Source organism: Puma concolor, chromosome B2 (assembly GCF_028749965.1).
Source record: "Puma concolor isolate L17-30 chromosome B2, mPumCon1.1.hap2, whole genome shotgun sequence".
Taxonomy (NCBI): Eukaryota; Metazoa; Chordata; class Mammalia; order Carnivora; family Felidae; genus Puma; species Puma concolor.
In genome coordinates this window covers 144,196,372-144,220,269 of record NC_141671.1, presented here as the reverse complement: position 1 = coordinate 144,220,269, position 23,898 = coordinate 144,196,372, and the positions used below count along the sequence as shown (strand labels likewise).

Genomic DNA, 23,898 nt, shown 5'->3' with positions numbered 1-23,898 from the left:
AAATAAGATGAATATTTCCATCTTTTGTTTCCTTCATTTATTCTACGATCATCTGAACATCATTCCCTTTTATTAAAATGTTGTCTTTTACTCAGTGCAAACTCATTTCCCTGATGTTTTTGTCTAACTCAGTGAACTCAGCTGGTTGACTTTGCGCCCAGGGGACGTCTGGCAACATCTGCAGATAATTTTGGTTGTTACAACTGAGGGCAACGGGATGTTACTGGCATGTAGTGAATCAAGGCCAGGGGTGCTGCTAAACATCACAACCTGAAGCTCAGGCCCCAGAGGTCAACAGTGCTCGCGCTGAGAAGCCCTGGTGAAACTTCAAGGAAGGTTTAACTACCATGGCTTCACAGTTTAAAAAATATTATTTTATTTTGTTGAGAGAGAGAGAGAAAGTGCAAGCAGGACAGGGGGGCAAAGAGAGGAGGAGGAGGAGGAGGAGGAGGAGGAGGAGGAGGAGGAGGAGGAGGAGGAGGAGGAGGAGGAGGAGGAGGAGGAGAGAGAATCTTAAGCAGGCTTCGCACTCAGCACAGAACCCAACACGGGGCTTGATCCCACGACCCCGGGATCATGACCTGAACTGAAATCAAGTGGGACACTCAACTGAGCCACCCAGGTGCCCCTAACTACTACTGTCTCACATTTTATCTTGCGTAGTCTTTAACTGCCCAGGGTCCTCAGGTATTACAGAGTTACAAAATACAGGCAAATGCTCAACTGTGGTGATCACTCTGCCTCTGAATTTTCAGTATTTGGGTCAGACTAAGTTGTAACTCAGGATGTCCATCAAAAGCTATCTAAAAATGTGTAAAACCTGCAGTTAACATATGGTAATAGCACTTTGAGAAATTCTCTTGGAAGGTTAAAATATAAACATTCTGTACGCAAATAATTCTCAAGTGATACGACTATTAGGCTTCACATAATTCAAAACCTTTTTTGTAGTTAAAGAGTATCACGAAATAACATCCCCTGAAGCCGAGTTGCTTCTAAAGATTTAGGAAGGGTAACATTTTGATGTCCATCTTCTGACTGTTCTTGCTGACACTCGCCCAAGGTAATCATTTTACAATAACTAGGCAGAGTCACCTGAACTGGTCAAACTTTCCTTAAAATCAATGTAGAATTTCGGTGTATTTTTCCCAAATCATCCCACTATTGTAAGTTTTCTAGAAGCAATACAAGATACCGAGTGCTAAGTGCTGGATTTGCAGCCACTGTTACACGTGTAGTGTCCACAAGACGTGGGGGCTCTGAGAGTGTAACGACCATGTCAAGGTCTGAGAAATCGTCTCCTGTTTCAGCCGGAGTTTTGACACAGATCACCTCAGCACAGGACCCTGCTTTTCTTTCCCCACCTGAGAGGATATTTGTACCTTACAAGGTCCGTGTTCATATCATGCCAGACTTTTAAAAGCAACTCTCAATGAACACCCTGCATTCTCTCTTATAATCATCTTTAAAAACAGTGTTTAACCCGCCTAACAGGCAAGTTCTTTGTTAATACCCAACAGAAACGCCACACACACATCTAACAGCTATTTTGTTTATGCTTTCCGGGGATGGCAATGGCTCGGAGGCATCACAAGCTCTCACAAATGCGCTGTGCTCAGTCCAGCCAGATGATGGAAGACTCACCTGGTTATTACTGTTGGCAGCTGATGAATTGGCCTGAGTGGCACTCGCTGAGAGAGAATCGAGGAAGGCTTGGTCAGCCACTGAATTTCCACAAGAAAATGGGTCTTTTCCATCATTGGGCAAAATCTGAGTATTAGAAAGAACCACAGTTACTTTCATAGATTAGGGTTATCTCAGAGTTAGAGTCTGAGGGCAAGCAAGAGTTGTCATCTATTATGGAAAAGGGGTTTATATTTTTAAAAGGTAAGCAAGCCCCAGAACATCTGTATTAACCATCCCTTTCTAGAAGTATGCAGAGTTCTAGAAAATGCAATTAATGCCAGCACTAACTTAAATCCTTAGATTTTTCTCATTCTTGTTTATTTTTAGAGTCCTGAATACACAGTGCACCGAGGTAAAGCACAACATAAGTATAAGACAGGTGGACTGAGTCCAGGGACCCGTGAACCCTGTGGAACTCTACAGAAGAGGTTGGGGTACACGCACGTGCACATATTTCCGAGAGAAGGGCCCCAGATTTCATCAGATTCTACAGAGGGTTCAAAACTCCCCACCCCAACTCTCGATCAGAACAACAGACAGTCTTCCCATTCTGCAGGCAGTGCCCAGGTAAACATCCTCCCAGGGCATTATTCCTCTCTGCTGGAGGGGAACCATAGGCACCTTGTTCTTGTTCAGTTTTACTCCCAGGGCACCAGGCCACCTTAGTTTCAGTCACCTGAGTGGAAAGGCAAGCTCAGTTCCCAGGACTCAATTTTGAGTGACCTACAGACAACCAGCAGGGGGCGCCAGGAGGCTGGCTCAGGGTGGGCTGGGGGGTGGTGGTCAGCTGAGTGGGTGTGTCCCAGGCAGGGAGGCTCCTCCCAGATGCTGTAACACTATCCTTGGCATCTATGGGAATACAGCTTAAAACCAGGCAATAGGTCCCAGAAGTTAGTTCATCCAAGACCCTCTGTCTATGGAAATGGGGAGAAGGAACTGAAGAGATATGTCCGAAACCAGCACAGAGAGAAGAGAACTACTTCAAAAAAAAAAAAATCTTTTTAAACTTTGTGAATGAACTCTGTAATGTAAACAGCATTATAGGCAGCAGCAGCTATTACACAATATAAACACAGGAAAAATAGGGGCATTTATTCAGAGTAATTAAAAGTTGTTCTCCCTAAAAGGAACTTAATCTAAATATGGAGTCACTCTTTGGAGCACAGGTCTATAGGTAATATTTTTTCTTAGTTCTACTTCAATGTATCGTTCATATTTTACATAATTACCAGGTATTACTTTTACAGTGGAAACTTTCTGATTAAAAATAAAGTTGCTACTTTCCATAATTCATAAAAAGACGTTTGACAAAGACCAGGTTTTACTATATGACAATAAGTTCTTACTTCGACATAGTCTGTGGGAACAAGCCCTCGTTCTCCTTTGCTGTTTCTTCCTTCTAGCCATCCTCCACCAACATCCTAGTAACGTTTAAAAAGAGAAAAGAAAAAAGACCAAGATTACAGTTGGAGTTGCCTGCAAAATTTTGCTTCGGGAGTTGTCATACAGGAAAAAATAATTAACGTTAAGCTCTTTATTCCCACCGATCTAACACTGTTCAAAGTTTTAAATTCCCAAGCCTTCTCTTTTACTTTAGAAAATGATATAATCTGAAAACATTAAACAAGTAATGAAGATTGCAAAGTAGCCCATTCAACAGAACAGAATGCCATCATTGCGTAATTCCTTTCTATTTATCGGTTGGTGGCAGACTATAAAAATGGTTCGCAGCTCCGACTGTCAAGAGGCAGAAGGATACCACCCCCTCTGGAAGCCGTGATGTGCTTGGTGACCTCTATGGCCAACAGAATGAGGTGGAAATAATACGGGGTGAGTTCAGAGTCTGGCCTCAAGGGGCTTTGCACACTTTTTTCAAAAGAGCTGCTGTGGGAATAATCTGGGTTGCCAGATGATGACAAAAAAAGGCCCAATTTCCTTGTTGCCCCAACCAAAGTCAGCCACCAGGAGGGGAATCGCCAGGCACATGCGTGAGCACAGGTTAAAGCACTTGGCCCAGAGCTGCCCACCAGGTGACTGAAGACAGGAGAGGCATCTCAGGTCAGTAGAACCATCCAGCCAACCCATAAGTTCTTGAGCAAAGCGGCAAAAGGTTTTTCGATTAAGCCACTAAGCTTTGAGATTGCCTGCTCTTTAGGAAAAGCTAACCAATCCATAGTTCCTTAGCTCTTCTGGATAAACAATATTAAATAATAAAGTCCTCTATACCAGAATTCCCACTTTCCAATCTATTATCTCAACAAAGACCTACCTTTTCACCTTATAATAGTAAGAGTTGTCAAGTTTATAAATCGTGTCTTCGTTAATACCTGAATCTAGGTAACACATTCTTCTTCAAAAATCACTTTAAGCCACAACTTTGTCCATTTGTAACCATGACAGCAACTTAAATTCAATACTACTTTACCAAGAAATCAAGATGATTTCTCCATTAAGAAAAATCAGAAGGGTAAAGAATCTTTAATTTCTCCTATGATTAAAAATAGGACCTAGGTACTTATCTACACCTGGTGTATTATCTAAAGCTCATATACTGTTCCTACCCAGTGATTCTTTTTTGTATCTAAAGCACAGAGGACAAGTTTTGAAAACAGTACCAATATTAAGAAGCCATCATTCTCTTGCTCATTCGCTGTCCTCTGTCCCTGGTCTCCGTGCTGCCCTCGGTCCCTCCCACCTGGGGGAGCCCCAGCATCTCCCCCTTTCCTTCCCAGTGCCTCTCGGTTGTCCTGGCAACCTTCCTCACAGGCTACTCCCTGAGGTGTCCAGGGAGCTGGCCTATTCCCAGCTCTTACCCCCAGCTCGGCATTTCCATTTTTATGATGCAAAGCTGTAGGGAAGGGCTAATTATTCGCTTTTCTTCAAACTCTACACATCCAACAAGAAACTCATTTAACCTTTCCAAAGAAGCTCTTCTTCATGACTCGTATACTTTAATAAATCTACCATTCTCTTAGGCTAAAGGTCAGAGCCAAAAACCTTATGGATCCTTGCCTCTTTTCTCCCACCAGTATCTAACCTGACACCAAGTCCTCTGGGACTGACTCCACAAAGCCTGCCGTGTCTAGCTTTTTCCAACTCCTGTCGCTACCGCCGAAAGGCGCATTTCCAGACTCCAGCCACACCAGTTCGTTCAACACACCTCTGCTAGGTTAATTTCCCTGAAGTGCAGGTGTCATCTTGCCACCTGCCTACGACAGCATCAACAATAAAAACCAAGCAAAGCTCTTAAAAGAATCCACTACTTACAGATGAAGCCCAAGGTCTACAGCCTGGCCCACAGGTCCTATCCCATCTGGCTAAGAGCCAGTTTTCTTAGCCTGTCTGCTACTGGCCTACGTGTACCCTGCACCCTTGGGAACCCTTGTTTACATGTAGTGTTCCCAGCAGAGAGCAAGAGCAGAGGCTCAGAGGCTCAACAGCTGTGGCTTTGAATCCTTGCCCCGCCACTTACAGGCAAAATGATCTTGAGCAAGTTGCTTAACCTCTAGGTCTCATTACCCTCATTTGTAAAACAGAGATGAAAAGTCCTTAGCTCATGGAGTTCATGGGGAAAACACATTCAAGAATACACGTGTAGTATCAGCCAAACATCTGGCTCGTAGGGCTGTCAACCAACAATAGCTGTGACTTCCAAGAAACACTGAATACGTTCTAATCTCTGTACCTGTGATCTGGCTGGGATCTGGCTGGGATGTCTCTTTCCATTTCTGTCTGATGGAACCCCATCCAACTACCTTTAGAGGACTTAACTTTTATCAATGTTTATAAAATAGAGTCTTACTTCATCATCAATACTTCATAAGCACCAGAAAAAAAATTCGTGTCGGTGTGAATGATCAATTTATTAAATCCTTAAGAGACAATCAGGTTTAAACCTAATAGTTGTCTTACCGGATTTGTAATTGTGATGATTTCTCCTTCATTAACCGTCAGTTCGTTATTTCCAGGTTCAGCAGCAAAATCATACATAACCCGAGCCTATTGGGAATAGAGACAAGCAAAGGAAGTTACAAACATAAACTTAACAGTAAAAAAAACAACCTTTATTGTCCACTTTGTAAACATGCTGGTAATGAACAAACACTTCGTGGCTGTGGTTATTTTGAAATAAAGGAAGACATATCACCAAAATGATTCATCAGCCCTATTGTGAGGAAAAAGGACACCAAGAATGAGAGCCCCTACTCTGTTTTGGAAAGAAGAAGGGTGGCCCATGCTGCATTTAGAGATCAGCCCCCAAGGTGTTCTCAAAATACACTTGTTTCATAGGCGGGGGTGGGGGGTGGGGGGTGGGGAGGGGTAGGAAGCACACCTTTTCTTTAAAGAGGTGAGAAGTGGAAATAGAGATATCGTTCATTCTGGGCCCACTCACTCTCAGGGACTGAAGGAACACACACACACACACACACACACACACACACACACACGTAAGATTCATACATGTTTAGATTATTCCCTGGCAGTGAAAATGTTCACTATGCTTTATCTAGAGCCACTGGGATGAATTTTAATAGTGCAGTACCCCTGGCCAACTGAACTCAGAATTTCAGATGTGGGTGGCAAGATGTATTTACATACTTCTACTAGAATACTTCCTACTATGCAGTGATCTACACGGGGCTGTGCATACTGGCCAGGTAACCTAACAGCTGTGATTTGCAAACGTTCCCTGCAATAAAATCGTAACTTCGTGGAAAACTGACCAAAGGAAAGCTGTTTTGGTTGACGTAAGCAGCTGTGCAGAATTCCCAGGAATTCTGCCACGCACATATTCCAAGACAATCAGTGTTGTAAAAAACATGTCTTTTATATACTTTTGTAGTATTTAGTGAATATACATTTTTAATGCACTTCAAATTCTAAATATTTGTCTTTCATGGATTATCTCATAAAAGAAGGTCCATCATAAACTGGGGATAACATGTACTTAGGAAACATAGGGTTTATTTTCAAAGTAACTGTCCCAAGCAGCAAGTTCAAGTATATGCACAGGGCTAGTCAAATAGGACTAATGGAACTGCACTCTCTTAACAAATATTTACTGAACACCCACCATATGGCGAGAACTGTTCTTGCCAGTGAACTCTCCCCACACTTGCGTAATGATGCCTGAAATCCTTAGAACAAGGATTAAGGATTCACATCTAATGATAAAAGGTTAAAGAAAAAAAAAAAACTCCAAATACTAATTTATTTTGAAACCCATTAAGAATAATAAGATGGACTGACGCATGAAAATGCAATAAAGCAGGCACAGCAAAATGTTATTTATAGAATCTAGATGGTAGGTTGATGGTGTTCAAAGGAAAAGGATTTTGATTTTTCTACATGTTTGAGATTTTTTTTTTCATTACAAAATGTTAGAAGCAAATGCTAGTTTACTGTCTGTCAGTCACAGAATGGCATCGTCCTGGACTTCTGTCCAGAGAGGCTAGGAAGGGGGCTGAGGGGGCAGGTCGCAAGCACTGAGAACTCTGTGAGCATGACAGCTGTCCTGAGGTCATTACAAGGACAATGAAACTGTGAGGCCTTTTTTCTCATACAGCTGCAAAAGTAGATAGAATTCTTCTAGTCCCATTGGGGGGTACTTTTTAAAAACCATGTCACCCCAATCTCAATTCCTCATGAAATGAGGGCAGGTGCACATAAATGTGTGAGGGGGGTGAGGAGGGTCCTTGGGGCCAGGACACAACCCCCAGGGCTGCGGGCTTCCTGGGAAGGGCCCCGGTGTGCACACAAGAGCCAGACGTGGAACCTGCTGTTTTGTTATTGCTTTTTTTTTAAGAATCTTGGCTAACAATTTTTTAATCTGGCTAAATCTAAGCCCCAATACAGAATACCAAAGCCTCTTCCTGTGTGCCAAAAGTTGTGTATCAAACTTGTGACTTGGTGAAACAAGTGAAAAACTAAAAATGGACACCCCCTTACACATTTAAATATGACTGAACGTTAGCCATGGAAAAATGTATGCAAACATTACAGGTTTACATAAACACTGATTTAAGCCTTATTGAAAAACAAACACCTAGAGATGCTTCTTAAAAATTAGAATGGGAAGAAATTTTGGAGAACAAAAGAACACAGAAGAGAACAACAACAAAAAAGCACCTCCCCAAATGAGCTTAACATGTCAAGAGAAAACAAATTTCAGCAACTCCTCTGATCTTATCAAGTTCAGGTGGCCTGGAAGTGCTGTCTTCAAAGCCTTGGGGCGCTATCTCCCATTACCTCCTTTTTTATTCCCATCCTTGTATCTGGCTTCCGTCTGACTTCTCCCTCTCTCCCCCATCACCTCCCAGTTTCCCCGTCTCTACCACTGACAGTATTTGAAGAGGCTCACCCCCACCCCCACTGCCCATCAGTCCCACTATGTTTCTTTCATGCCGCCTTTGACAGAAAAAGCCCATTTTAAAAAAAAAAAAAAAATTTAATGTTTATTTAATTTTCTAGAGAGAGAGAGAGAGAGAGACAGAGTATGAGCTAGGAAGGAGGCAGAGAGAGAGAGGGAGACACAGAGTCCAAAGCAGGCTCCAGGCTCTGAGCTGTCAGCACAGAGCCCGATGCGGGGCTCGAACTCACAGACCATGAGATCATAATCTGAGCCGAAGTTGGATGTTCAACTGACTGGGCCACACAGGCACTCCGGAAAACTCCAGTCTTTGATACTGCTTTCCCCAGTACTGGCTACACTTTAAGAAATGATTCAAGTATTTTCGGGAGCTAAGTGTCTACACAGATCCTGGGCAGATGATGTGATACCGTATGCTGAACACACGCCGTCAACAGTAACTAATCTCTTCAATAGCAGTACCAGAAAGTATTTCAGACGAAGGTCAAGAGATAGTAGACAGCAGCCTTAAACACATCTGGCTCCATTATCTGGCTACAGGCAAATAAACATTAGCAGATCCAAAGCTCTCAACGTTCCAGGCACTGGAATACTAAATGTGCTGCCACACACCTGATCTGTGCATAATCCATCATCCTTGACACAGATTTCCTTTTGAGGGAAGAGAGACAGGTATAAAAATATTCAATCCTCTTGACCAGGTTGTAAGCATTTATTATTCTGTCTGCTTCACATCTCCTTTCTGGAAACTGTTCCTGCCTTGACTCTAAGTGACTGGTGAGCATATAATCCAAACAGGAATAATTCGAACTCTTTCCTAGAAATATACAGCTGCTGCGGAGCATGGATGGTTAATTTTCTCTGAAAATGTCGCCAATGGCTAACTAGTTGAGGTATGGAGAAGGTCCATCTCTGGTGGAGTGGAATGGCAGAGAGAGAGTGTCCCAAGGAGATCACTTGAAGGACAAGCCTGAGGCTACTTCTGCTTGTGGACCTCTCAGTCACAAGAGCCAATGGATTTTTTTGTGTGCCTACGTTAATGTGAGTTCAGATTCTGTCGCACAAACAAGAGATCCAAGCTGATACAAACCAATAATCCCAAACCAAAGAATTTATTAAAAGGACATTCTAAATAAAGAGCAACACTGGATAGAAATATACTACTGCATTTCCTATTTTGCAAAACAAAAAACAAAACACTAGAACCTAAAATGAACAAGAAAGAATTAAACAGTTCAAGATGACCAAAAAACTGTCAGCAAAGAAGTCCATAAGGCAGTAAGAATGCAGAAGGCAAGCCCCCATTCTTAAGGGTCTGATTCTCTGGTTTCACATAAATCACAATTAAATCTTTGGGGGAAAGCAGCCCATCTTCAGCAATGCAGCTACCTCATTTTAAAAACAGAGACACTCAAGTAAAAGCTAAAAAAAAAATTCAAGGGATGGACAGATTTATTAATTTGACACCCTTGAGACCGGAAGTTTTGCATGTAAGTGATATTTCTATATAACTAGTTCACCTTTCCAAATGCCAAACTTGTTTTACTTAAGCACACTCATTTGACTTTTTGTGAAATCGTAGCTTATCCCTTGTCCTGTAGGTTTTTTTTTTTTTTTCCAAATCTTCATTTAAATTCTAGTTAGTTAACACATAGTGTAATATCAGTTTCAGGAACAGAATTTAGTGATTTATCACTGACATATAACACCCAGTGCTCATCACAAGTGCCCTCCTTAATACCCATCATCCATTTACCCCATCCCCACCCTACCTCTCTTCCACCAACCCTATTTATTCTGTATCATTAAGAGTCTCTTATGATTTCTTCCCTCTTTTTTCCCCATCCCATATGTTCATCTGTTTTGTTTCCTAAATCCCACATATGAGTGAAATCGTATATTTGTCCTTCTCTGACTTATTTCACTTAACACAATACACTCTAGCTCCACCTACAGTGTTGCAAATGACAAGATTTCGGGTTTTTTTGATGGCTGAATAATATTCCATTGTATATATAGGCCACATCTTTTTTATCCATTCATCAATTGATGGACACTAGGGTTGTTTCCATAGTTTGGCTATTGTTGATAACGCTGTTATAAAATCAGGGTTCACGTATCCCTTTGAATCTATATTTTTGTATCCTTTGGGGAAATACCTAATGGTGCAATTGCTAGATCATAGGGTAATTGTTGTTTTTTGTTTTTTTTTTTTTTTTTTTTTAACATTTTGAGGAACCTCCAACTGGCTGCATCAGTTTGCATCCCCACCAACAATGCTAGAGGGTTCCCTTGCTCTGCATCCTCACCGGCATCTGTTGTTTCCTGGAGTTAATTTTAGCCATTCTGACAAGTATGAGGTGGTATCTCATTGTGGTTTTGCTTTGTATTTCCCTGATTATGAGTGATGTTGAGCATCTTTTCATGTGTCTGTTGGTCATCTGGATGTCTTTAGAAAAATGTCTATTCATGTCTTCTGTCCATTTCTTAACTAGGTTACTTGTTTTTTGGGTATTGAATTTGGTTAATAAGTTTGTTTGTTTGTTTGTTTGTTTTTTACAGATTTTGGATGCCCTTTATCAGGTTATGTCATTTGTAAATATCTTCTATTCAGTAGGCTGACTTTTAATTTTGTTGATTGTTTCCTTCATAGTGCAGAAGATTTTTAATCTTGATGAAGTCCCAATAGTTCATTTTTGCTTTTCTTTCCCCTACCTCTGGTGATTTGTCTAGTAAGAAGTTGCTACGGCTTATGTCAAACAGGTTGTTGCCTGTGTTCCCTAGGATTTTGATGGTTTCTAGTCTCAAATTTAGATCTTTCATCCATTTTTAATTTATTTTTGTGTATGGTATAAGAAACTGGTCCAGTTTCATTCTTCTGCATGTTGCTGTCTAGTTTTCCCAGCACCATTTGTTGAAGAAGACTGTCTTTTTTCCATTGGATAGTTGTACCTACTTTGTTGAGGGTTTTTATCAAGAATGAATGCTGTATTTTGTCAAATGCTTTTTCTGCATATATTGAGAGAACTGCATGGTTCTTATCCATTCTTTTATTAATGTGATGTATCACACTGACTTGTGACTACTGACCCATGCTTGTAGCCCAGGAATAAATCTCGATTGTGGTAAATAATTCTTTAAATGTACTGTTGGATTCAACTTGCTAGTATCTTGAGAATTTATGCATCCATATTCATCAGAGATACTAGCCCATAATTCCCTATTTTGGTGGGGGTCTTTGTCTGGTTTTGGAATCAAGGTAATGCTGGCCTCAGAGAATGAGTTTGGAAGTTTTCCTTTGACTTCCATTTTTTGTAACAGTTTGTGAAGAATAGGTATTAACTCTTCTTTAAATGTCTGGTAGAATTCCCGAGGGAATCCATCTGGCCCTGGACTTTTGTTTGTTGCGAGATTTTTGATTACTGATTCGATTTCTTGGTTGGTTATGGGTCTGTTTAAATTTTCTATTTTTTCCCGTTTCAGTTTTGGTAGTTTCTATGTTTCTAGGAATTTGTCCATTTCTTCCAGATTGCCCAGTTAGCATAGAATTTTTCATAATATTCTCTTATAATTGTATTTTTGTGGTGTTGGTTGTGATCTCTCCTCTTATGTTCATGATTTCACTTATTTGGGTCTTTTTTCTTTTTTATAAGTCTGGCTAAGGGCTTATCAATTTTGTTAATTCTTTCAGAGAATCAGCTCTTAGTTTCATTGATCCGTTCTACTGTTTTTTGTTTGTTTCTAGACTGTTTATTTTTTGAACTAATCTTTATTATTTCCCTTCTCCTGGCTTCAGGCTTTATTTCTGTGTTCCTTTTTTAGCTCCTTAAGGTGTAAAGTTAGGTTGTGTATTTGAGACTTTTCATGCTTCTTGTTGTAGGCCTGTATTCCCCTATACTTCCCTCCTAGGACCACCTTTGCTGCATCCCAAAGGTTTTGGACTGTCATATTTTCATCTTCATTTGCTTCCATGTATTTTTTTTTCTTTGCATTTCTTCCATAATCTCCTGGTCAACCCATTCATTCTTTAGAAGGATGTTCTTTAATCTCCATGTATTTGTGGTCTTTCCAAATTTTTTCTTGAGGCTTATTCCAAGTTTCATAGTGTTGTGGTCTAAAAATATGCATGGTATGATCTCAGTCTTTTTATACTTGTTGAGGGCTGATCTGAAACCAAGTATGTGATCTATTCTGGAGAATGTTTCACATGCACTCAAAAAGAATATGTATTCTGCTGCTTTAGGATGAAATGTTCTGTATATATCTGTTAAGTCCATCTGGTCCAGTGTGTCATTCAATGCCATTGTTTCCTAGTTGATCTTCTGCTTAGATGATCTATCCATTGTTGTAAGTGGGTGTTAAAGTCTCCCATTACTCTTGAAACTTACGAATGAATTTATGTTTGTTATTAATTGATTTATATATTTAAATATTTGGGAACTTTCAAGTTGGGGGCATAAATATTTACAACTGTTAGATCTTCTTGATGGATAGACCCCTTAATTTTGATGTAATACCCTTCTTCATCTCTCGTTACAATCTTTGGTTTAAAATCTAGTTTGTCTGATATAAGTATGGCTACTCTGGCTTTCTTTTAGTGTTCGTTAGCATGATACATGGTTCTCTATCCCCTCACTTTCAATTTGCAGATGTCTATAGGTCCAAACTGCATCTCTTGTAGGCAGCATACAGATGGGACTTGTTATTTTATCCATTTATCCTATGTCTTTTGATTGGAGCATTTAGTCCATTTACATTACATTGATTGTTGAAAGATATAAATTTAGTGCCATTGTGTTACCTGTAGAGTTGGGTGTTTCTGGTGATGTTCTCTGTTCCTTTCTAGTCTTTGTTGCTCTTGGTCTTTTTTCCCCCCATTCAAAGAGGCCCTTTAATATTTCTTGCAGGGCTGGTTTAGTGGTCATAAACTCCTTCAGTTTTTGTCTTGGAAACTCTTTATCTCTCCTTCTATTCTGAATGACAGCCTTGGTGGATAAAGTATTTTGGCTGCATATTTTTCCCATTCAGCACATTGAACAGATCATGCCACTCCCTGCAGGCTTGCCAAGTTTCCTTGGACAGATCTGCTGTGAACCTGATCTGTTTTCCCTTGTAGGTTAAGGACTTTTTTTCCTTTGCTGCTTTCAGAATTCTTTCCTTGTCTGTGTATCTTGTGAATCTGACTATGATATGTCTTGTTGATGGCTGGCTATTGTTGAATTTAATGGGAGTTCTCTGTGTTTCCTGGATTTCGATGTCTGTTTTCTTCCCCGGATTAGGGAAGTTGTCAGCTATAGTTACTCAAGTAAACCTTCTGCTCCTTTTTCTTTCTCTTCTTCTTCTAGGACTCCAATGCTACAAATGTTATTATGCCTTAAGGAGTCTCGGAGTTCCCTAAGTCTACATTTGTGATCCAATACCTTTCCCTTTCTTTTCAGCCTATTTTCCATAATTTTATTTTCTATACCACGGATTCATTCCTCTGCTTCATCCATCTTCACTGTCATTGCATCTATTCAGCTTTGCATCTCGGTTATAGCATTTTTTATTTCGGCCTGACTAGTTTTTAATTCTTTTATCTCTGCAGTGGGAGTCTTTAGTGTCTCCTATGCTTTTCTCAAGCCCAGCTAGTACCCGTATGATTACTGTTTTAAATTCTGGTTCAGACATCTTCCTTGTATCTGTATTGATTAAATCCCTGACTGTGACTTTCTGTTCTTCCTTTTGGGGTTAAATTCCTCCATCTTGTCATTTTGTCTGGGTCAGTTTTTTGGTGTGATTGTTAGCAAAGCCTGTTGTATTCCTGCTCCTGATGGTAATGGCTATATTACTAAGAGGTCAAAAAAAAAGGTTAGGGGGTGATGGGAAGCTAGATCCTTGGTGTGTTTTGGTCTGCCTATAAAAGAAGATCCCCCCCCCCCCAAAAAAAGGGAAGCTAGATCCTATGTCCCCTAGAAGTGAAGCTTTGCAGCACTCTATGATCATCAGACTTGGTGCCTGCGAGGCGTCTGAACAGGTCTTCTGGGGGTGGGACCTGCTGGACTGATTCTCAGATGGACTTGCTCTAGTAGAGCTGCACCTGCAGGGCATAGGCGGAGGTCGGGGGTGGGGAGGGGGGTGTTGGTGTAAGCAGCTCCAGCCTCCACTGGATGGCACTGAAGTCGGTCAACGCTGATGGGGAAGGGAAGGAATGGTGTCATCCTGCTCTTTCGTCCCTGGAGCCGGGAGCTCACACCCGCCACGTTTTTAGGAAGCCCTCACAGAGAAGCAAACTATCACCTTTCTTGTGTACCCAGCTTTTGTCAGACCCCTGCCTTCACCCTGCCTGCATCCAGGCTGCCTGCCTGCTGCGTGGCACAGTACTCCTGTGTTGTATCTCAGGCATGCGGCTGGGTTTCCAAACTCCAAACTCCAAATTTTACCTGCGTGACACAGACCCACGCTGATACTCTGGGGGAGAGTCCTGCCACACTTTTTTCTGTTTGCCAGTTTGTCCCAGAAAAGCGGTCACAGGATCATGCAGCAGTTGGGAGTTTATGGTAAAGCTCTGCACTAAGTTGGCGCCAAGATTTGCTGCCCTCAGCTGGTGTCTCTGTTCCTATGCTAGGAAACTGGGCAGCACACTGGTGCCACTGGTTCTTTCTATCCCCAGAGAGGCCGTCACTCCCAAATGCACTCCAAGCAGGGGAACTGTTTCTCCCCGTGTGACCCAGGGGATCCTCAGGCTACACTGTCCACCCCTGGGTCTCCACCCTCCTTCCCACAGGAGCACCGCCTGCCAGACACTAGCAATGGTGCAGACTTGTAAAGCTTCAGACTCTGCGCTCTGCTGCTCATGACAACGTGTGGCAGAAGCCCCTCTGCTTTTCCCAGTCAATGGTTTTGGGGAAGAGTCTTCCGTGTGCGGTCCACTATGCATGCTTTCGCTATTTCTCTCTCTCCTTTCTCTATGGTCAGGGCTCCCTCCCCACTGCAGCATCCACAGTTCTCTTCTCCCCCAAACCAACCTTCTGTAGCCCCTACCCTCCCCAGTGTGGTTTTTTTCACCTCTAGTTGTGTAGTTTTGCTCCCTCAGTCCTCAGATTAATTTCTTGGGTGTTCAAAATGATTTGACATTTATCTAGCTGTGTTTGAGGGATGAGGCAAGCTTAGGGCCCCCCACTCCTCCACCACTTAACTCCTCTCTGTATCTCATTTTTACATAACCAACAAGATCATCAGAAAAAACAGAACTCACTTTAATAAACTCTGAGAGCATTATGACATCCTTTATATATACATCTGTCCTTATTCTAAATGATTAAGACTTAAATGCTTTTCAGTTTATATCAATCTGTGATTTCATTTAAATCCTGGCCTGTGCTTTTTCAGTTGTTATTTTGAATCAAATAGAGAATCTTAAATTATCCTGTAAAATTGCATCTTGTTAGATTTAGCCATTGTTCCAACCTACTAAGTTTTCTGAATTCTGAAGCCGTCATCCAACTATATCCAACTATCCCTTAGCGCTTCCTGCCAAGAGTCATCAGAAAGCCTGATAAGCATGCTTTTCATAGCTTCACCTGTGTCATTAGTAAAACTGTTAACGTATGGCAGGGTTGAGGTCCAAGACGGCCACGAACATTAAGACACTCTCCCAGAGGACGTGGATCAATTATCACGTTTTAGGTAAGTTGCTCTTGAAATTTCTAAAGAAGGTGTAGGGACAGAAGGCAGGCCACCCCAAGATGGGCCACTCTGGTGTGAAGATTATTCTCAGTTGAAGGCAATGGGGACCCCGAGGGCTCAAGAGAAACTTCTGCCTCTCCCTTAACTGCACAGAAAAATCTACAGTGGGGGTCTAAGAGTTATTTCCTGAGATAAAAATTTTTTTCTATCAGAGTTGTCCTCTTATTTATTTTATTTATTTGAGGGGGGGGGGAGCGTGTGTGTGTGTGTGTGTGCGCGCGCATGCAAGCTGGAGAGGGGGGAGAGGGAGAGAGAATCCCAAGCAGGCTCCACACTCAGCATGGAGGCCGATATCAGGTCTCAATCTCACGACCCTGGGATCATGACCCAAGCTGAAATCAAGAGTCAGATGCTCAAATGACTGAGCCACCCAGGCACCCCTCACTGAGATAAATGTTATCTGACTGACACATCTGTAAGGCAGGCCAAACATCTAACGACTAGGTATCTACTCCTCTCATTGCCCTGTGAAGTGCATTCCTTCCCTCAGAAGTCCCAGACCCCTGCCCCCTTCTCCTTAGTTCAGAACGACATATTTGAGGAGAACTTCAACGACCTCCACTTTGACCTCAAACTTTCTAAGTGATTCAGTTCTTCTGTCCAGTTTCTCTCTTAACTCACGGGAACCAAAACCACCCCCCTCAAGCAAAAAGGTCTGCCCTCAGTCAGCAAGACCCCATATGACTGACCCCCCAACATGTGGGGTCTTGACTGATGACTGACTTGACCTTCACAGCCCACCTTTGCCTCACATTTTTCTTATATAAACCCAGAAGTACTTTTGGCACTCTGGAGACAGTCTGAGATGCTCATCTGCTGGCCTCCCAGTGGTGGTCTCAGTGAAATCAATTCCTTTCTTGTTTCACCACATCTCGTTTCTCTGCCTTTGGATTTTGTCAGGGGTGAGCAGCTAAACCTCATCTGTTTGGGGACCCCGGAGCCAGGTGCTCTTATACCCCTGGGCCCCAGCTACATATATATTTCATTTTGCCAGTCTCTGGAATTTCCGTATCTGTGTGGATTCCCCATACATATGCTATTAAATTGGGTTTTTCTCCTGTTAAGCGGTCTCATGTTAATTAGATTCTCAGTCCGGCCAGAAGGGCAGGAAGAATTCCTATCTGACTGTCGGTGTAGGTGGCAAGATGCTTTAACTCGCTGGCCACCATTGCCCAGCACACTGCTGAGGCTGACAGATCCCAGGACAACTGACAAGCAGCCACAGAAAGTGAGATTTCCCACCACATCAGCTTCCCGGAAATCTCCCCCTGCAGAGTGGATGGGGCAACACTGATGAGAGTCCTTTACTCGCTTTCTAAATTGAGATTAGCAGGAGAAAAGGTTTGTAGAACTAGTTCCTTGGGCTTAGCGACTCTTTGGTTAAATTTGGTAGAGTACACATGGGTTACTCATCCATTTCCTCCCAGAGGTGGTCTTTGTTTTCCTTCGGCTGTGCCTTTTGTCTGTCATCTGTTGCTAAAGGCCATCTCGGAAGCCAAAGCCACAAAATTGGTGGGCATGGGCCAAGCACTTAAAAGCTGCTAGACCCTCAGGAAGACTCCTATGATAGGACCAACTGGTCACAGAACAGGGTAGACAGACACTAGGTCACCTGCCACCTGCAATGAGGCACACTCTAAAACAACAGTCTCCAAACCAACAGCACATCCCTCTTAGTTATTAGTGTGGCTTAAGGAAACCTAAGGCTTAGATAAAGCTGTTAGATTTTTCCTTTTATCTTGTTCTATGTCCTAGGAGCTTGGCTTTATGACCAATGGGAATATTCTCTTTGGTCTCCACCATCCAGAGGGTGCGCTTGGTGGCCAGTTGAATAGGCCGGGGATCCAAGCCTCTTTCTCTCTGTCCAGCTGTGCCAGCTCTCAGGGGTATCTGTCATGAGAGGTTCCAGTCCAGAGGAACCTGTGTCATCTCAGCCTTCATTGCTTGATTAGCGCTGGAAAGTCCCATTCCAGGAGCACCTGCTTGGTGTTGGATTAGCGGATCTGGGACTGGAGGCATCTCATATTCTCGCGGGAGACTGAACACGGCATTTTCACCACACCACCCTTATTGCCGCCTGTGCCTTTGCTTTCCTAGGCTAATTTTAGGAGTAAACTTTTGGACCATGGGAGCTACATCATTTATGCCCTCTGGATGCCTCTTGCATCTTTGGTTAAACCACTAAAAGGCGTATTGGCTTGAGTTGCTATTAATAGATCCAACTCACCAATGTCCAGACAATAGATCCTTTAAATAGGCTATATTTAGATTAAAAAAAAAAAAAAAAAAAAAAAAAAAAAAAAGCTCTCAATTGTCTTATTAATGTAATGGCTAGCCTCAGGGACTCCCTTGACCAGATAAAAGAACAGAAATTAGCCTTAAGATTTAAAAATAAATATCCACATCCAAAGTAAATTCCAGGCTCACCTGCCTGTTTTAACTTCCCTTTCCCTACAAGATTTGCAGAGATCACTCTGGCCTAATCTCTAGGCTCTAAGGTTGCTCATGTAAAAGCTGAAAGCCAGAAAATCTTAACAAAAGCACATGAGACTGGCAATAAGGATTGCTTTGCTCCTACTTTCCAGGGTTCTGTGATCAGGGTTTACTGAAGAGTAGGCATTCCTGTACTATGTCCTTTGCAGGTATATCCTAGACAACCCCCTGCAAAAGAATTTGCATCCTCTGAACAGCGTCGGATCTTTTAAATTATGAAGTACCTTTTACCTCTACTTTCAAATGACCCCACTGAATTCAGAAAGTAATCAGAAAGGCTATTTGACTATATTCACAACTTTCCCTTCACTGAGGAAATAGATGACCAAAATTTCTCCTAGGCCCTTATAACTGCAAAAGGCCAATGTTTAGGGACTAACAGAAGCCAAGGGTAAATTTTGTATCCAGAAAAATGCTTGTTGAAATGCTTCATACATACTTTACAAAGGCAGAAACCTCTTGGTTCCCATTTTAGTTAAAGTTCTCCCTGATAGTTAAAAATGTGAGTCAATCTCTTGATACTCACTCAGGCTCTAATCCAGGTGTTTGGGGAATTAGGAATAACTGCCTTTATTTTACAAATCTCTCTAAAACCAGAACTACAACTCTAGAAACAAGTGAAAGTTCACGTATCTTTACCAATCTCCAAACCTTACCTATTCCTCTCAAAATGTGTGTATGTATTATAAAAGATCAGGATATTGGAACTAAATTCTGTACCTTAAAAAGGTAAATTTTACTTAAAAAATTTTTTTTTCTCTTTTATTCAAGGGGCAGTCGGGGAGGGGGGCAGAGGGACAGAAAGAGAATCTCAAGCAGGCTCTGTGCTCAGAGTGGACCCAACACGGGGCTTGATCCCACGACCCTGGGATTGTGACCTGAGCCAAAATCAAGAGTTGGACACTCAACTGACTGAGCCACCCAGGCCCCCCCAAAAAGTAAATTTTAAATGACAATCACCTTGAAACTCTTTAAAAAAAAAAAAACTTTTTTGAAATTCTTTCTCTGTCCCTTGAAATTAATAATCTTATGTCTTTGAAATGTAAACACAGCCCACAATCTCCTGAAACTGAAGAAAAAAAGAGAAGTATCTTAAATTGGGCCTGTAATGTCCTCTCCACAAATATTAGTAGAAACAAAATTAAGGGGCACCTGGGTGGCTCAGTCGGTTGGGTGTCCGACTTCGGCCCAGGTCATGATCTCACGGTTTGTGGGTTCGAGCCCCGCATCGGGCTCTGTGCTGACAGTTCAGAGCCTGGAGCCTGCTTTGAATCTGTGTCTCCCTCTCTCTCTGCCCCTTCCCTACTCACACTCTGTCTCTCTGTCTCTCAAAAATAAACATTAGGAAAAAAAAAAAGAAAATTAAGATTTTGTTTACATCTTGCCTGTGTATTGTGTGTGTCCGCGTTTTCTCTACCTCTGGATGATATTGCTAAAATTAATTTGTAAAAGACCTTTATTTAGTTGATCTGAAGGCAAGCACTTATAAGGATTGGCCATCCTAAAACTCAGAAAGATAGAAACTAACTCAAATGGGGGCGCCTGGGTGGCGCAGTCGGTTAAGCGTCCGACTTCAGCCAGGTCACGATCTCGCGGTCCGTGAGTTCGAGCCCCGCGTCAGGCTCTGGGATGATGGCTCAGAGCCTGGAGCCTGTTTCCGATTCTGTGTCTCCCTCTCTCTCTGCCCCTCCCCCGTTCATGCTCTGTCTCTCTCTGTCCCAAAAATAAATAAACGTTGAAAAAAAAAATTAAAAAAAATAAAATAAAATAAAAAAAGAAACTAACTCAAATGTTTTTCAAGTTCATGTGACGTGGGACAATATGTGGTATGAAAGCCAATTTAAGGTTGCTGGTTTAATTAAAGCAGACATGTATTTACAGTTATCAGCATTAAATATAAACTTTCATTCTGCTTGTGTTTACTAAAAGTCAAATAAACTTATGGTATCTCTGTTGTAAAATATGTCAGAGGAAAAAAACTCAGAATAACAACTGACTTTGTCTAATGCCTCATGAAGTTTTACAGGTAGGCTAAGCATAACTGTTAAGAACAAGTAAATTAAATAGATGTAAATAAAATAAGAAGGTTTGTAGCTTTTAATTTTTTTTTTCAACGTTTATTTATTTTTGGGACAGAGAGAGACAGAGCATGAACGGGGGAGGGGCAGAGAGAGAGGGAGACACAGAATCGGAAACAGGCTCCAGGCTCTGAGCCATCAGCCCAGAGCCCGATGCAGGGCTCGAACTCACGTACCGCGAGATCGTGACCTGGCTGAAGTCAGACGCTTAACCGACTGCGCCACCCAGGCGCCCCTGTAGCTTTTAAATAGCTTCCAAAATCTTTGGTAACCTAAAAACTTAAAATTTCACGAAGTTAAATGATGAGTAGAGTTCATTGATTGTCTAGATCATTTCCAATTAAGATAAAATAATGAAACATTAAGTAATCTACTTCTGTCTTACTCTAGAGAAACTAAGGATACATTTGGGTCTGTTAATAAATATGTTTTGTGCTTTACTGTACTATGAAAAAAATTCATATAAAGTATGAAACTGCCAATCTAAAGAGTTCTGGTGTAACAATTCACAGTTGCTTACTACTCAGTTTTCACTAGAAATTAAGGTTTCTAAGCACTAAGAATTCTAATGAATGTAATTAAGAGCACTGGAAATAATAAGGGAAACAACTTGGTATGTGAGGAAAATGGGATGTGCTTTTGATAACAAAAAGTATGAGGAATAAAATACCTGTTTGTTAAGGAAAAGAAAAGAATTTTGTCCTCAAGTGAGACTAGTTATTTAAAAGGGTAAAGTTTAGGACAAAATCCGAACGTGAAAAAGAAACGTGTGTAAGGTTTACAGAGAAGCTCTTCAGAAAGAAACTTTACGTGTGGCCTGTACTGGCTAAGATTAGGATAATTTCAAATAAGTAAATGAGTTTTAATATCAAAAGTACCCTGGTGCAATGTTTTAGTTTTTTTCTTTGTTAACGGTACAAAGTTCTTTTGAACTATTATTGGTCTACAATTTCGTAAGAAATTGTAAACAAAGGTTTTTCTTTACCTTTTAAGTTCTCTGCCTAACAATTATTCCATGTTTGCCAAAATAATTTCTTATGTTTATCAGCTCTTTGATTACTTAAGAAAACTGAGTCTTAATATGAAAAGAGTTCAATTTTGCTCACAACTATGTAATCTTCTGTATTGGTTTTTGAAATCTTGTACTGTCATTGTGGTTAAATGGATAATTAAATATTTTTTCTAAATGACTTGTGATTCTATTTAATCAAATATCCAAATCTTTTGATATTTTCTGACATACTTCCCCAAACCAAATTCTAAAATAAAGTCTTTGACCACAATCTGAGGTGTTACAAAGGGCCCATGGAACGTTTCAAAGATTTGAGAAATTAAACGAATCAGGCTTATTTGGTATGTTAAATTACATGGGGAGCATTGTCAAAAAAGTGATATTAAACCCTCCTACATTATACTTATGTAGATATGTTATTAAAGTTAAGTGTTGTAAAAATTACATGAAACTCCTAGAAATCTGATGTCCTGGTGTGTTATTATCCTGAAGCTTCTGTCACAAAAATAACCCAATCTCCTTACCAATTGCTTGTAGTGAACTCTAATCAAATCTTCAACCACGGCCATTTTTATGTAAGTTTACCGTTTACAGACAGTAATACTTTTTACTCAGATGCCTCTACAAAAGCTTCCTGCAAATGTGTTTCATCTTCAATGAGACACATGGAAAAAACACTGAGTACAGGTTTCTGATAACCTGCAGATCGTAAAACTGAACTGGGTAAAAATTTCTGGAACTAACAGAAGAACCGGATTCAAGCAGAAGAATTAATAACGTGGGACCGAAATTGAGGAAGACAATTACGCTTTTTAAGATTTTTTGTTTGGAACATTGCTGACTTTTTAAAAATGTTTTGGTTTTTTTCCAGATTTAAGAAGACGTTTTCTCTTAAGCTAATCGACTTACTGCAATTTGATAAAATACACCTTTTTGAACAAACTGAAACTTTTCTTTTCTCCCTATCTGAACCCTCCGGAACTCAGAAACTCTCAGTGAGTATTCTTATATGCTTATGGCAATCTATTTCTTTGCATAAGTTCAATACGAATCTGTTCTCCTTATGACAGGACACCGATGGAAAAAATGGTATTATCACATGGTATTACCACATGGTATTACCAAAGCTTCAACTGGAATGTCGTATTTGAGAGAGACACGCGCAGACTCAGATGTGACGGGACAGCTTTAGGGAACTAACGTTGACTTCATGGAGCCAAAAACGCTCTCCTGGACATTATCAGCCTGGTACCTAGCTTCCAGAGTTCCCAGCAGCCTGCCTACCACAGGGGTAACTTGGAGAACACACCTGCGTCACCACCTCATGAAATGAACAAGATTATACTGACCTGTTATCAGGACTAAGAGACTGGTTCAATGGGATAAAACAACCTATCAGCTCAACTTTTTAATGTGTGAAACTTCAGGGAAGTTTCAGGAGGAAGCCGTAGGGGCTAAGAGCAGGCCACCCCAAGCTGGGCCACTCTGGCATGGGGATTATTCTGAGCTGAAGACAGCTGAGACCCCGAAGGTTGAAGAGAAACTTTTGCTCCTCCCTTAACTACACAGAAAAACCTACATTGGGGGTCCTTCCCAGAATAAGGGTATTCACGGAGATAAGTTTTATCTGAGTGACCCATGTGTGAGGGCTGGGCAAACATCTAATTACTAAACACCTGGTCTTATCAACCCGTGAAGAACATTCCTTTCTTCTGAAATCCCAGACCCCCACCCCCTTCTCCTTAGTTCACAATGACACATACATCTCACTTTGCCGGTCTTTGGAATTTCCACGTCTGTGTGGATTCCCCGTACATATGCCATTAAATTTGATTTTCTCCTGTTAATCTGTCTGACAATTTCTCCTGTTAATTGTCTGACAATTTGATTCTTGGTCCAGCTAGAATGACCCTTAAAAGACAGGAATTCTTGCTCCCTAACAAAGGAAATAGTCTGCTTCCTTAAATGTTCACAAGCAATGTGTTTATTATCTATTCAAGAATATAGTCAAGGGGCACCTGGGTGGCTCAGGTGGTTAAACATCCAACTCTTGATTTCGGCTCAGGTCATGATCTCACAGTCATGAGATCAAGCCCCACATCAGGCTCTGAGTGCTGGGCGTGGAGCCTGCTTAAAAGAGTCTCTCCCCTCCCTCTCCCCATCTCCTTGTCCTTACCTCTAAAATAAGAAAAGAATATAGTTAAGATGTTAAAGTTTTGTTAAGGTTTTATTTTAATAGTTGTTCTATAAAAGATCTTTTTCCAAAAGAAATTTCTACAAAGAACCAGAGTAGCCATTGAGAATGGCTGAAAACTTTTCTTACGCAAAAATGTCAGGAATGAACTACCACAGTGAAATTAACATGCTCTGTAAATGTTTTTCCTAAAGTGGGCTTTCATCTGTTTTCCTGAAATATGATGCACTTAGAGGAATTTTTTAACTAGTGGTCAATTAGATGAGCAATTTGGGAAATTTCCACAAAAAGAAATGTAAACAGAAACAGTTCACAGAGTACAGGAATACGAATTTCC

General features: G+C 41.2%; 1 protein-coding gene across 2 annotated transcripts in view; it reads right to left on the bottom strand.

Annotated features, from left to right (window-relative positions):
* SNX9 (sorting nexin 9) overlaps positions 1–23,898 on the bottom strand; it is a 127,678-nt gene that overhangs the window by 62,446 nt on the left and 41,334 nt on the right. For both annotated transcript variants that reach the window (XM_086708233.1, XM_086708232.1), the window contains exons 2-4: positions 5,599–5,685; positions 3,033–3,107; positions 1,645–1,770 (exon numbers count right to left, since the gene is read on the bottom strand). In XM_086708233.1, coding sequence (XP_086564359.1) covers positions 1,645–1,770; positions 3,033–3,107; positions 5,599–5,685 — 288 coding nt within the window. The remainder of the gene's footprint in view (positions 1–1,644; positions 1,771–3,032; positions 3,108–5,598; positions 5,686–23,898) is intronic.